Source organism: Coregonus clupeaformis, chromosome 11 (genome assembly GCF_020615455.1).
Source record: "Coregonus clupeaformis isolate EN_2021a chromosome 11, ASM2061545v1, whole genome shotgun sequence".
In the NCBI taxonomy this organism is placed as follows: domain Eukaryota; kingdom Metazoa; phylum Chordata; class Actinopteri; order Salmoniformes; family Salmonidae; genus Coregonus; species Coregonus clupeaformis.
The window spans coordinates 31,779,684-31,793,116 of NC_059202.1; the positions used below are offsets into that span (position 1 = coordinate 31,779,684).

The 13,433-nt window shown below is 45.5% G+C and overlaps 1 protein-coding gene across 2 annotated transcripts in view; it reads left to right on the top strand.

Annotated features, from left to right (window-relative positions):
• LOC121576779 (brevican core protein-like) overlaps positions 1–13,433 on the top strand; it is a 282,893-nt gene that overhangs the window by 208,908 nt on the left and 60,552 nt on the right. For both annotated transcript variants that reach the window (XM_041890233.2, XM_041890234.2), the window contains one exon: positions 12,738–12,851. In XM_041890233.2, coding sequence (XP_041746167.1) covers positions 12,738–12,851 — 114 coding nt within the window. The remainder of the gene's footprint in view (positions 1–12,737; positions 12,852–13,433) is intronic.

A 13,433-nucleotide genomic window follows, 5' to 3' on the forward strand; every position in this document is an offset into this window, starting at 1 on the left:
ATTATCACAAGAACGGTGAGCAAAAATCCCAGAACCACACGGGGGGACCTAGTGAATGACCTGCAGAGAGCTGGGACCAAAGTAACAAAGCCTACCATCAGTAACACACTACAGGGACTCAAATCCTGCAGTGCCAGACGTGTCCCCCTGCTTAAGCCAGTACGTGTCCAGGCCCGTCTGAAGTTTGCTAGAGTGCATTTGGATGATCCAGAAGAGGATTGGGAGAATGTCATATGGTCAGATGAAAAATAGAACTTTTTGGTAAAAACTCAACTCGTCGTGTTTGGAGGACAAAGAATGCTGAGTTGCATCCAAAGAACACCATACCTACTGTGAAGCATGGGGGTGGAAACATCATGCTTTGGGGCTGTTTTTCTGCAAAGGGACCAGGACGACTGATCCGTGTAAAGGAAAGAATGAATGGGGCCATGTATCGTGAGATTTTGAGTGAAAACCTCCTTCCATCAGCAAGGGCATTGAAGATGAAACGTGGCTGGGTCTTTCAGCATGACAATGATCCCAAACACACCGCCCGGGCAACGAAGGAGTGGCTTCGTAAGAAGCATTTCAAGGTCCTGGAGATGCCTAGCCAGTCTCCAGATCTCAACCCCATAGAAAATCTTTGGAGGGAGTTGAAAGTCCGTGTTGCCCAGCGACAGCCCCAAAACATCACTGCTCTAGAGGAGATCTGCATGGAGGAATGGGCCAAAATACCAGCAACAGTGTGTGAAAACCTTGTGAAGACTTACAGAAAACGTTTGACCTGTGTCATTGCCAACAAAGGGTATATAACAAAGTATTGAGAAACTTTTGTTATTGACCAAATACTTATTTTCCACCATAATTTGCAAATAAATTCATAAAAAATCCTACAATGTGATTTTCTGGAATTTTTTTTCTCATTTTGTCTGTCATAGTTGACGTGTACCTATGATTACAGGCCTCTCATCTTTTTAAGTGGGAGAACTTGCACAATTGGTGGCTGACTAAATACTTTTTTTCCCCACTGTACGTGTTAGCATTGCTAACCTTTGGATTACAGAGGCTCAGTAGGGTTTGAAAATAGCACCCCTTGTATTCAGTGCCAGTATTACCAGATTTTTTTTGCATTTCTTAAAGCAAATGACTATTCGAAGAGGGACTCAAGCTTTTGTTTGCTGAATGTTAATAAAGCAGCCAATAGAACTTGCATGTAGTTTGAAAGAAGAGTGAACGCGCGATGGCGGTAGGCTATAGTAGTTATTTATTCAGACCCATAACCATTCAATCTTCATGAAAGCCTTCTGCATCTAATTCTAGTCCTATATTATTCAAGGATGTCATTAGAATGATGAAGATAAGAACAACAAAACATATTTCATTTAACTGTTGAATGTGAAGACGGAATGAAGCAACAATAGAGAGAAAAAGATGAGGTAGGCTAATAACATTAGGGGAAATATTATGAAAGGTATATCAAATCAAATCAAATTGTATTTGCCACATGCGCCGAATACAACAGGTGTAGACATTACAGTGAAATACTTACTTACAAGCCCTTAACCAACAATGCATTTTTTTAAGATAAAAAAAAAAAAAGTGTTAAGTAGAAAAAATAAAAGCAATTAAATAAAGAGCAGCAGTAAAATAAAATAACAGTAGGGAGGCTATATACAGGGGGGTACCGGTGCAGAGTCAATGTGCGGGGGCACCGGCTAGTCGAGGTAATTGAGGTAATATGTACATGTGGGTAGAGTTAAACTGACTATGCATAAATAATAGACAGAGTAGCAGCAGCGTAAAAGAGGGGGGTGGGGGTGGGGGGGCAGTGCAAATAGTCCGGGTAGCAATGATTAGCTGTTCAGGAGTCTTATGGCTTGGGGGTAGAAGCTGTTGAGAAGCCTTTTGGACCTAGACTTGACGCTCCGGTACCGCTTGCCGTGCGGTAGCAGAGAGAACAGTCTATGACTAGGGTGGCTGGAGTCTTTGACAATTTTGAGGGCCTTCCTCTGACACTATCTGGTATAGAGGTCCTGGATGGCAGGAAGCTTGGCCCCAGTGATGTACTGGGCCGTACGCACTACCCTCTGTAGTGCCTTAAGGTCGGAAGCCGAGCAGTTGCCATACCAGGCGGTGATGCTCTCGATGGTGCAGCTGTATAACTTTTTGAGGATCTGAGGACCCATGCCAAATCTTTTCAGTCTCCTAAGGGGGAATAGGCTTTGTCGTGCCCTCTTCATGACTGTCTTGGTGTGTTTGGACCATGATAGTTTGTTGGTGATGTGGACACCAAGGAACTTGAAGCTCTCAACCTGTTCCACTACAGCCCCGTCGATGAGAATGGGGGTGTGCTCAGTCCTATTTTTTTTCCTGTAGTCCACAATAATCTCCTTTGTCTTGATCACGTTGAGGAAGAGGTTGTTATCCTGGCACCACACGGCCAGGTCTCGGACCTCCTCCCTATAGGCTGTCTCATCGTTGTCGGTGATCAGGCCTACCACTGTTGTGTCATCAGCAAACTTAATGATGGTGTTGGAGTCGTGCCTGGCCATACAGTCATGGGTGAACAGGGAGTACAGGAAGGGACTGAGCACACACCCCTGAGGGGCCCCCGTGTTGAGGATCAGCGTGGCAGATGTGTTGTTACCTACCCTTACCACCTGGGGGCGGCCCGTCAGGAAGTCCAGGAACCAGTTCCAGAGGGAGGGGTTTAGTCCCAGGATCCTTAGCTTAGTGATGAGCTTTGAGGGCACTATGGTGTTGAACGCTGAGCTGTAGTCAATGAATAGCATTCTCACGTAGGTGTTCCTCTTGTCCAGGTGGGAAAGGGCATTGTGGAGTGCAATAGAGATTGCATCATCTGTGGATCTGTTGGGGCGGTATGCAAATTGGGGTGGGTCTAGGGTTTCTGGGATAATGGTGTTGATGTGAGCCATGACCAGCCTTTCAAAGCACTTCATGGCTACAGACGTGAGTGCTACGGGTCGGTAGTCATTTAGGCTGGTTATTTTAGTGTCCTTGGACACAGGGACTATGGAGGTCTGCTTGAAACATGTAGGTATTACAGACTCAGTCAGGGACATGTTGAAAATGTCAGTGAAGACACTTGCCAGTTGGTCAGCACATGCTCGGAATACACGTCCTGGTAATCCGTCTGGCCGTGCAGCCTTGTGAATATTGACCTGCTTAAAAGTCTTACTCACATCGGCTACGGAGAGCGTGATCACATAGTCATCCGGAACAGCTGGTGCTTTCATGCATGCTTCAGTGTTGCTTGCCTCGAAGCGAGCATAGAAGTGATTTAGCTCGTCTGGTAGGCTTGTGTCACTGGGCAGCTCGCGGCTGTGCTTCCTTTTGTAGTCTGTAATAGTTTTCAAGCTCTGCCACATCCGACGAGTGTCAGAGCCTGTGTAGTACGATTCAATCTTAGTCCGGTATTGACTCTTTGCCTGTTTGATGGTTCGTCGGAGGGCATAGCGGAATTTCTTATAAGTGTCCGGGTTAGAGTCCCGCTCCTTGAAAGCGGCAGCTCTACCCTTTAGCTCAGTGTGATGTTGCCTGTAATCCATGGCTTCTGGTTGGGGTATGTACGTACGGTTGATGAAGCCAGTGACTGATGTGGTGTACTTCTCAATGCTATCTGAAGAATCCCGGAACATATTCCAGTCTGTGCTAGCAAAACAGTCCTGTTGCTTAGCATCTGCATCATCTGACCACTTTTTTATTAACCGAGTCACTGGTGCTTCCTGCTTTAGTTTTTGCTTATAAGCAGGAATCAGGAGGATATAGTTATGGTCAGATTTGCCAAATGGAGGGCGAGGGAGAGCTTTGTATGCGTCTCTGTGTGTGGAGTAAAGGTGGTCTAGAGTTTTTTTTCCTCTGGTTGCACATTTAACATGCTGGTAGAAATGAGGTAGAACGGATTTAAGTTTCTCTGCATTAAGGTCCCCGGCCACTAGGAGCGCTACCTCTGGATGAGCGTTTTCCTGTTTACTTATGGCCTTATACAGCTCATTGAGTGCAATCTTAATGCCAGCATCGGTTTGTGGTGGTAGATAGACAGCTACGAAAAATATAGATGAAAAGTCTCTTGGTAAATAGTGTGGTCTACAGCTTATCATGAGAATCTCTACCTCAGGCGAGCAAAACCTCGAGACTTCCTTAGTATTAGATTTTGTGCACCAGCTGTTGTTTACAAATATACACAGACCGCCACCCCTTGTCTTACCGGAGTCAGCCGTTCTATCCTACCGATGTAGCATATATCCCATCAGCTGTATGTTGTCCATGTCGTCGTTCAGCCATGACTCGGTGAAACATAAGATATTACATAAGATATATATGCATCAGCCAAGTAATTATACAAATAGGCCATATTATATTTCAAAATTAAAATCAAATTCGCTAGCCTATACTTGTAACTTTGTAGGCCGCATGTGCTGCACCAGAATCGCATTTTTCTTCCTGCTTTATCATGGTTTGAACGATGTGTGTAATTCCAGTCCATATAATACAGTATAATACAATACAGTACAGTAATACAGTTCACACAAAGATTAGCCTACTGGAGCTAGTTTCATTTATTTACACAAGAGAGCATATAGCTAGCTACAGTACATCTATGAGCTTTTATGTTTTTCTGTCATGCAAAATGTGCAGTAGCCTATATCATATATGTATTGGATAACGGCACAGTCATTTGGGCTTTTTTGGGCTTGGGCTCATAAAATGTATTTAATATAGGGCTCATAAAATGTATTTAATGTATGGCTCATCAGGCTCAGGTAGCATCAGGCTTGAATTCTTTATCAAGGTTCTAATCAAATCCAGACATAGACCTATTTATATGCTGTATAATGCTTTTGAATTACACTTCCAATTTTGGCAGGAAATAGCGGGTTACGTGGGAGAAAGGTGATTTATTCTCGGGATGGAACATTTGTAAAGTACTGGGAAAATATTAAACCCTAGCCCAAGCCCATAACCGAGAGGACATTCCTTTGTGAGGGTGGGGAAAAGGGAGCACTGGGTGTAGGAGGATAATGCCCCTAGATGTATGTTGGGGTCAGTTCTATTTCAATGCAGTTAATTCAAGAAGTGAATGATAATTTCCAAGAGGGTTGAAACCGCAATGGTCAAACCTTTTTTTGTGTAGAGTTCAGTCACAATGTCGCCCTGGAGTGTGTGTGTGTCCCGTGTGGCTCAGTTGGTAGAGCATGGTTGTGGGTTCAATTCCCACGGGGGAACGGTACGAGAAAATGTATGCACTCACTACTGTAAGTCGCTCTGGATAAGAGCATCTGCTAAATTACTAAAATGTAAATGTAAAATGTGTGTGTGTGTGCATGTGTGTGTTTCTGTGTGTGTGTGTGTGTGTGTGCGTACGTGTGTGCGTGTACATGCCTGCGTGTGTTCGTGTCTGTGTGAGTGCGTGCATGCCTGCGCGCGTGTTCTGTGTGATTGATGTTCAGATTGATGTGAGTGAGTTGGGCGCTGAGCCTCTTAAAGGAGTGTGATTGTCTTACTCCTCCTGCTGCCCACGCCTCATTACTTCACCTCTGTCTCTCGCCCTCATCTCTCATGGCGACGTGATCACCTGATCCACCCCAATCACCTGCCATCACAAGCCTCACACACCCCTGATTGGAGCATCTCAGTCTGCAGTGGCCCGCTGCCACACACACACACACACCCGCACACACACAAACTCACACTCACTCCTCTCCAAACTCCTGTGTGCAATGAGAGGCAGAGGACATGCTTTCTGTCCTGCAGAATGAGAATAAGATGGGATGCTGTGTGTGTGTGTGTGTGTGTGTGTGTGTGTGTGTGTGTGTGTGTGTGTGTGTGTGTGTGTGTGTGTGTGTGTGTGTGTGTGTGTGTGTGTGTGTGAGTGTGAGTGTGAGTGTGAGAGAGAGTTAGAAAAAGAGCAATAAGGAGCATCAGCCCAGCCAGGTGAGCTGAGGTAGCTCTGAGGTGTTGAAGTAGAAACTACACTGTACTCCACAATAGGTGTTAGAAACTTCTCTCCACTCAAAACTATACTACTTACAGTATATAGTCTAACCCACTAAGTTTTCCCACTGCCTGTGATTAATCGATTCTGACAGGCGAGAGATTATTTCCCTTCTTTTTACTAAAGTATGTCAGAAATAGCAGAGGTAGAGAATAGCCCTCCATTTCCTCCCCTGGGGGAACTGTTCTACATTAAAATCAGAAAGGTATTTCTGCATTGCTGTAGATGTATGATACAGTAGATCAGTCATGTAGAGTGGAGCTGACCCCTGGTGAACCCTGGTAATGATCCCAGCTCTGGGTGGCAACTGTGACAGTGGCTGTCAGGGGACATTTCTAAATCACTTTCCCCAGGGGGTACTCAATGTCCCAAAGTAATGGAGGGTCTTGCTAGCTACACAGGACTGCAGAGAAAGGGAGGGAGTCAAGGGGAGGAAGGAAAGGAGAGTCAGCAGGTATATTCCCACCGCTTTCCAAAGTATTGAAATGTTTATTTAGCCAGGTACTTCTACAATAACAACCACGTGTCTATCCAGCCAGTATCTCCAGCCAGCCAGACAGCCAGCCTGTCTCTTAACAGCAGGTAGAGGCTGACTGACTGACTGACTGGTGCCTGCATGGCTTTAGGGCCCTAGGCCTCTGTTTATGTGGAACAGGACCCTGACCAGCCCTCACCTCCCAGGGAACAGATACCAGAGATAGGCTGGCTTTCAGAGAACAGGGACCAGAGATAGACTGGCTGTCAGAGAACAGGGGCCAGAGATAGACTGGCTGTCAGAGAACAGGGACCAGAGATAGGCTGGCTTTCAGAGAACAGGGACCAGAGATAGACTGGCTGTCAGAGAACAGGGACCAGAGATAGACTGTCTGTCAGAGAACAGGAACCAGAGATAGACTGGCTGTCAGAGAACAGGAACCAGAGATAGACTGGCTGTCAGTGGTGAGGTCTATGTGAGGACCAGGGCTTTGACATGTTGTGACATACTCTTCTCATTAGGTTTTCCCACAGTCCCATGTGTGTGTTGCACTAGCCCTGTCAACAGCAGCCTGGACCTGTCGGTCTGGCAGAAACACACACACACTCACTCTCGCTCTGTCTCTTTCTCACACACATGCTCGCACTCATGCATGCACACACACACACACACACACACATAGTAATGGTCAGAATGCTGCCCTCCGATCTCCACTCTGAACCTATGGGTGTTATTCATAAAAGTTGACCACGGCAGTCCGTGGTAAATGACTAGCTGTTTAATTTCTTTATTGATTCATTGACTAAATTGATGCATGAATCATACTCAGGATGAGTGTTTATTGTTTATGTTTTTTTATTCTCTGTATTGGAAAACAGGTTTTATGCATTACTCTGGACGTGTTATATAGCCTTGTGTTATAGGGGTCAATGAAAACAGGGAGCTAGGTGTGGTTGAGTTTGAGTAACAACAATTTAAATCAATAGGATATTGAATTTAGGACTATTAAAATTTAAATTTCTACAGATATAGGATCTTAATTTGAGCCAATTTGCTACAGCAGGAAAATAATCCTGCAGCAACAGGAAATTTGAATGATTATGTGGATTATAATTAATGGACATTTTTGTAGGGGTTTAAACATTTTTCATAAGGAAAAATCAAGTCTGAAATGTGTAAGTGGAAATTAGGAAAGTTCTCTTGCAACAGGGTAATCAAATGAAGATCCTACATCTGTATTGAATCACTATAGGATTGTTTCTATGCCCGTACCAATGAACAAGCGTATGCATCTACTGTATAAACTAAATAACAGTCTGTGATGTTAGCAAGTAGACATTATTTTATACACAAGGCTGGATCCACTGCCACCTATCAATGGTTCATTGATCTATTTATAGAACACAAGGCAACAGCACAGTGGTTCTGAGGGGAGGACGGCTCATAATAATGTCTGGAATGGAGTGAATGGAATGGTATCAAACACATGGAACCCATGTGTTTGATGTGTTGATTCCATTTAATTTTTTCAGCTCCAACCATTACTATGAGCACGTCCTCCCCAATGAAGGTGCCACCAACCTCTTATGTTGTGTACATACAGACTAGACTTTAGGGCTGATGGCTGGTTCTTTGTTACCCTTACTATAGCCTGGGAATATGATAATACCAGGGTTAGGGTCAGTGGTGTAGTGGAGGGGAAACGCAAGTAAATGCAGTTTACCCACCTATTTTCTTACCACTACATCACTGGTTGGGGTCAATAACATTTAATTCAGTCAGTCAACTAGAGACAGTGAAGGGATGAACTAATGTTCCAATTCAAGAAATGAAAAGTGTCATTTATTTTCATTCAGGATATTTTCAGTTCTTGAATTGGAACTTCAAATATAATAAATTGAAATGGAATTGACCCTTGCCCTGCACAAGACCAGCCTGGGTACTGAGCCGTCCTCTCCTCCAGGTCTACACTCTCCCGCTTCCTGTTCTCCTGTCCTAAATTAATTTTCCCCATCTGGTATTTCCAGGTTCACTGAGCCTCTCTTTAATCTATCAACATACTGTTTGATCAGAGAAGTGTTGGCATTTAGTTTCCCACCCTGGGTCCTTTACTGAGCTGTTGGGCTGTGTTATGACTAAACAAGCTTTCAGCCTCCCATACTGATAACGGCCGAGTTACCATACACTGGCAACAGCAGGTGTGTTTCTGTTTGTGTGTGTGTGTGTCTGATACATGCTCCATCTCATTGTGTAAACCTTAGCTTACCTTCTCTGTTTCACGACACACTCAGCGGCTGTAAGTTTTGTTAGAGGAGTGTTGAATAGCGCCTTATTATGCTCCTCTGAATCACAAGACCATCAATAGGACCTGTTGAGTGCAAATAATCCCATTAGCAGAACCAGGTCTCTCTTTCTCTCTCTCTCTCTCTCTCTCTCTCTCTCTCTCTCTCTCTCTCTCTCTCTCTCTCTCTCTCTCTCTCTCTCTCTCTCTCTCTCTCTCTCTCTCTCTCTCTCTCTCTCTCTCTCTCTCTCTCTCTCTCTCTCTCTCTCTCTCTCTCTCTCTCTCTCTCTCTCTCTCTCTCTCTCTCTCTCTCTCTCTCTCTCTCTCTCTCTCTCTCTCTCTCTCTCTCTCTCTCTCTCTCTCTCTCTCTCTCTCTCTCTCTCTCTCTCTCTCTCTCTCTCTCTCTCTCTCTTCTCTCTTATATATATATATAATCTCTTTCTCTCCTCTTTCCGCCACGTTTTCTTTGTCCTCCCCTCTGACAATCCATAAAGCACATTTCATTGAAAAGGCGAGACTATTCACATTTTGCCAAAGTAATTACGAGAGAGACAATCAACAGCAACAGGACAACGCATGTTCCCCTGAAAGAGGGTCATTTATCCTTCAAACGTAATAAAACAAACACTGAGGAGACAGACACCACTGAATTTCAATGCCCTCTCTCAAACTGTCATTAGGTTGTGCTGGCAGACGGCTGCATTTTGAACCCTCTCAGGGCAATGTTTGCAGGCCCGTGGCATTTTAAGTGGGCTGCCAGTATCGCCGTGGCGCTGCCCGCTGCAGATCCGAAACACTTCACAGAGTTTTAAGTGGCAGAAACAATCCTTCTGATAATGATCCTTTTAAGATGCTGTCAAGGAAATGGTTATCATTAGGTGTCAAGGCCAACAAATACGCTCCAGAGATGTTGACTTGCTCAATGCGGCCGTTTAAGTTTTCATTCATGGGCCCGTATCAGTGTGAATGTTAACTGAGGTGGGTGATGGCTTCTTTGTTGCAAATGATGGTAGTTATATCCTGTGGGTGGTAAACTCTGACGCTCATCTTAATGCCTGTTTAATGAATGGAAGGGTGACTTTATAGGTGAATGCTGATGAGTTGATCGCCTCAGAGGAAACTCTAAGTGGATGGTAGGTACAATAATGTCTTAGTGTAGTACTAGTGTCTGTGTTATGAATGGCCAACTGAGATAGCGACTTCACTGTGCAATGCAAATCTAGCCATCCATTCCACTGGTTTCCAGGTGCTGTAGATTATATAGTGTCTGTATTGATAGTCTTACGTAAGGTAGACCAAATTAGTTCTCAGGTAGACTATAGTGTCTGTTTTGTGAGGGGCCAACTGACTTAGGAACGTGGGTATGATGCAGCATGGCAGAGAGAGTCAGTCATCTGTGTGTCTGTGACAGGGCTTAGTGATGGTGCATTGATCCTGACAGTCACACACACAGAGAGAGAGAGAGAGAGAGAGAGAGAGAGAGAGAGAGAGAGAGAGAGAGAGAGAGAGAGAGAGAGAGAGAGAGAGAGAGAGAGAGAGAGAGAGAGAGAGAGAGAGAGAGAGAGAGAGCAAAGAGGAAGAGAGAGAGAGAGAGAGAGAGAGAGAGAGAGAGAGAGAGAGAGAGAGAGAGAGAGAGAGAGAGAGAGAGACTCAATGAATCCCTCACTACCCTCTACCCCTGAGAGAGAGAGAGAATGACTCAATGAATCCCTCACTACCCTCTACCCCTGCATGGCAAATTACTTCTGTCTGCCTGTGTCACTGCCTGTTACATTTTTAATAATTAAGACTTGAATCCCACAGCAGCACAATTGTAGGCGGGAGAGAGCGGGAGAGGGAGAGAGTGTGAATGAGAGAGAGAGAAAGATAGTAGAAGTAAAAATATGCCCGGGAACAGTCTGTCTGACTGAGAGAAAGTCCTTGGTCATGATATTGATCCTTTCCTCGTTTCTTCACCTCCTTTATTAGATTCTAGTCTGGGATTCTGACTGGGCCCAGAGGAGAAACCTGCTGCGATTCATTGGCGTGAAATTGTTGATTGCGTCGAAATTCACATTTATAAAACAGGGAGCTGTTGACTTTTTATTTGGCTCCATGTTCACAGATGCCCTGGCTGCGTCTGGAATTGAAGCATAAATCTTGCCGTGGTGAAGTAGGGGAAAAAACCCTCCAGAACTGCAAAACAGCAAGAATATAGTGGTCTGGGTCTGGCCCTGCAGAGGGAAATTGTGTTTCACTGGACTGGCACACACACCCCATAGGGACGGAGATGGGGGACGGGGGACGGGGGAACGGGGGACGGGGGGGGGACGGGTGGTGGACTGGCCAAGACTGCAATCTCTCTCCGTCTCGCTCTCTCTCTCGCTCTCTCTCTCACGCTCTCTCTCTCCTTCTTTCTCTCTCCTCTCTCTCTCTCTCTCCTTCTTTCTCTCTCCTTCTCTCTCTCTTTCTCTTTCTCTCTGGCATTTTCACACCCATGTCATCTAGTCCTTGGGGATGGAGCGTAGCTTCTAGTCTTTCAGGCCTGCCTGTGTTGTCCTGGGGAGGAAGCCAGAGAAGGCTGGGCAGCAGCCGCCCTCCACCACCCACCACCTGCCCCGGCTACAGTTTATCAAGAGGCCAGGGCCGGCCCAGCAGTATGGTCCCTCTTTTCTGTCATTGTTAAGAGTCAAGTGCTGCGCTGCATGGGGGTCAGAGTTAGCTGAGCCAAGCCAAGTCTTCTATGGGGGATTTTGGTACCACCTCACAGACAATGGGATGGATGAGTGGCCGGCTTTCAACTCTTCTGTACTCCACAGTATCACACTTCGTGATTAGCAGAGAAACATTGCAGTACTAGAGAACCCAGCTGAGAGCCCTGCTATATATACAGTACAGCACCAGTCAGAGCCTCCATACGTCTCTGTATGTTTGCTGTAGCAATCCCTCCCTCCTGATCTGTTGATTCATGGTCTAGACATGGCAGGCTGTCCCAGTGTGGAGCAACTCCTGCCTTTCTTCTTCTCTCCGCTTTGATAACCAGCTGCTTTTATCCAACACGCCTCGCCATCAAATCCCTGTAATCCAACCTAGGGACTAGCCATCTTCCACACTCTTCCAGACTCTTCCAGACTTGGAGAACTATAAAAAGCATGATCCCTACGTTACTCGATACCCGTCTCCTGCCCTCTCGCCCGGGCCCCCGAGATACACTCAGATGTTCTGAGGGCAAAGGTTGCTGGGATAGCCAGCTGTGGTTTTAATGATTTTGCCCTAAGGCCCCAGATCAGCAGTGAGAGAAATATAGTTATGCTTTTACACAGAGAGGAGAACCATGACCTTAAACGCCTCCGCAAAGTGTGTGTGCGTGCGTGCGTGTGTGCGTGTGTGCTTGTGTGTGTGTGTGCATGCAGGCATTCCTGGTATACTGTATGAGTTTGTTTATCTGTATCATAGGTACATGCATCAGTTTCACATATACAGTATGTGTGTCAGTACAACTCTATACATATTCATGCTAGCATGATTGCATCGGTGTAAATATCTAAATATCAAACAACTCCAACATCAAACTGCCTCCTCCCTGCATCTTCTCCCTGCCAGTGGAGACTATAACCTGTCCAGGTTGGACAGCAGAGTGGAAAGCAAGTCCTGTATATGCATCACAATTACTGTCATGTGCTTCACTGCTCCTCCACCCACTTATTGATGGGCTGCTGAATCAAAGCTTTTAATTACAACTCCTCAAAATAGCTCAGACCTCTCCGAAAAGTTGGGTAAGTGATGGTGACAGGAGATATGTGCCGTGTCCAGTGACTCCGGTGTTGTAACTGACCCTGTCTTCTTGTGTATCCTTGTGTCTCCTTGGTCATATTCATTAGGACATACAACATTTTAAAACAAAGATAAGCCATTCTTATTGGACAAGTCCAGGTGATCCCTCCCTGTTTCAATCTGTTTTCTTCCATTTGGTGCCTAATGAACACAACCCTTTTTTTCCTTGACAGACATCAACGACTGCCAGTCGAACCCGTGTCAGAACGGAGGCACCTGTATCGACGAGATCAATTCCTTCGTATGCCTGTGTCTGCCCAGCTACGGTGGAGCCACGTGTGAGAAAGGTAACATTTCTATCGCTTAACACCTCTCTCATTAACTCACATCACTGGGGGAAGGGGAAGTGGTAATATGTATCAGTGGTGCAGCCTATGACATAACACCTGCGCTCAGCTGGAGCCCCTCAAAGAGAAAGAATGCCTAGTGGGTATGAATGCAGCTACGCTGTTTGAAAATTCTAAATGGTTTTTGGCCTCCATTACATGAAAGCAAGTCTACAAAAGATAGAAAGCCAGCCACATAGCACTCACACAGAACTGTCTGAGAAACACAACACTTTAGAAGAAGGTTTCTTTGTAGCACCGAGAGAAAAACTGAGAGATTGAGAAGAAACCAGAGAGAGAGAGAAGGACAGGGGAAAGAAAGGAGAGAAAGAAGTTATACAGCTGAAATATAGATGGGCAGTGGACTAATGCATGTTTACCACAGTAGAAGCACAACCTCTGGTGCTCTCTCTCCCTCACCCCCTCACCTTCAGCCTGTATCCTAGCAGCCCAGTTCTCTCTTTCTGCAAGACTCTGAGTCTGCTTCTCTACCTGGGTCAGGGTAATGAGCCTTTACAGATCGGTATCTTATCCTGCAGAGAG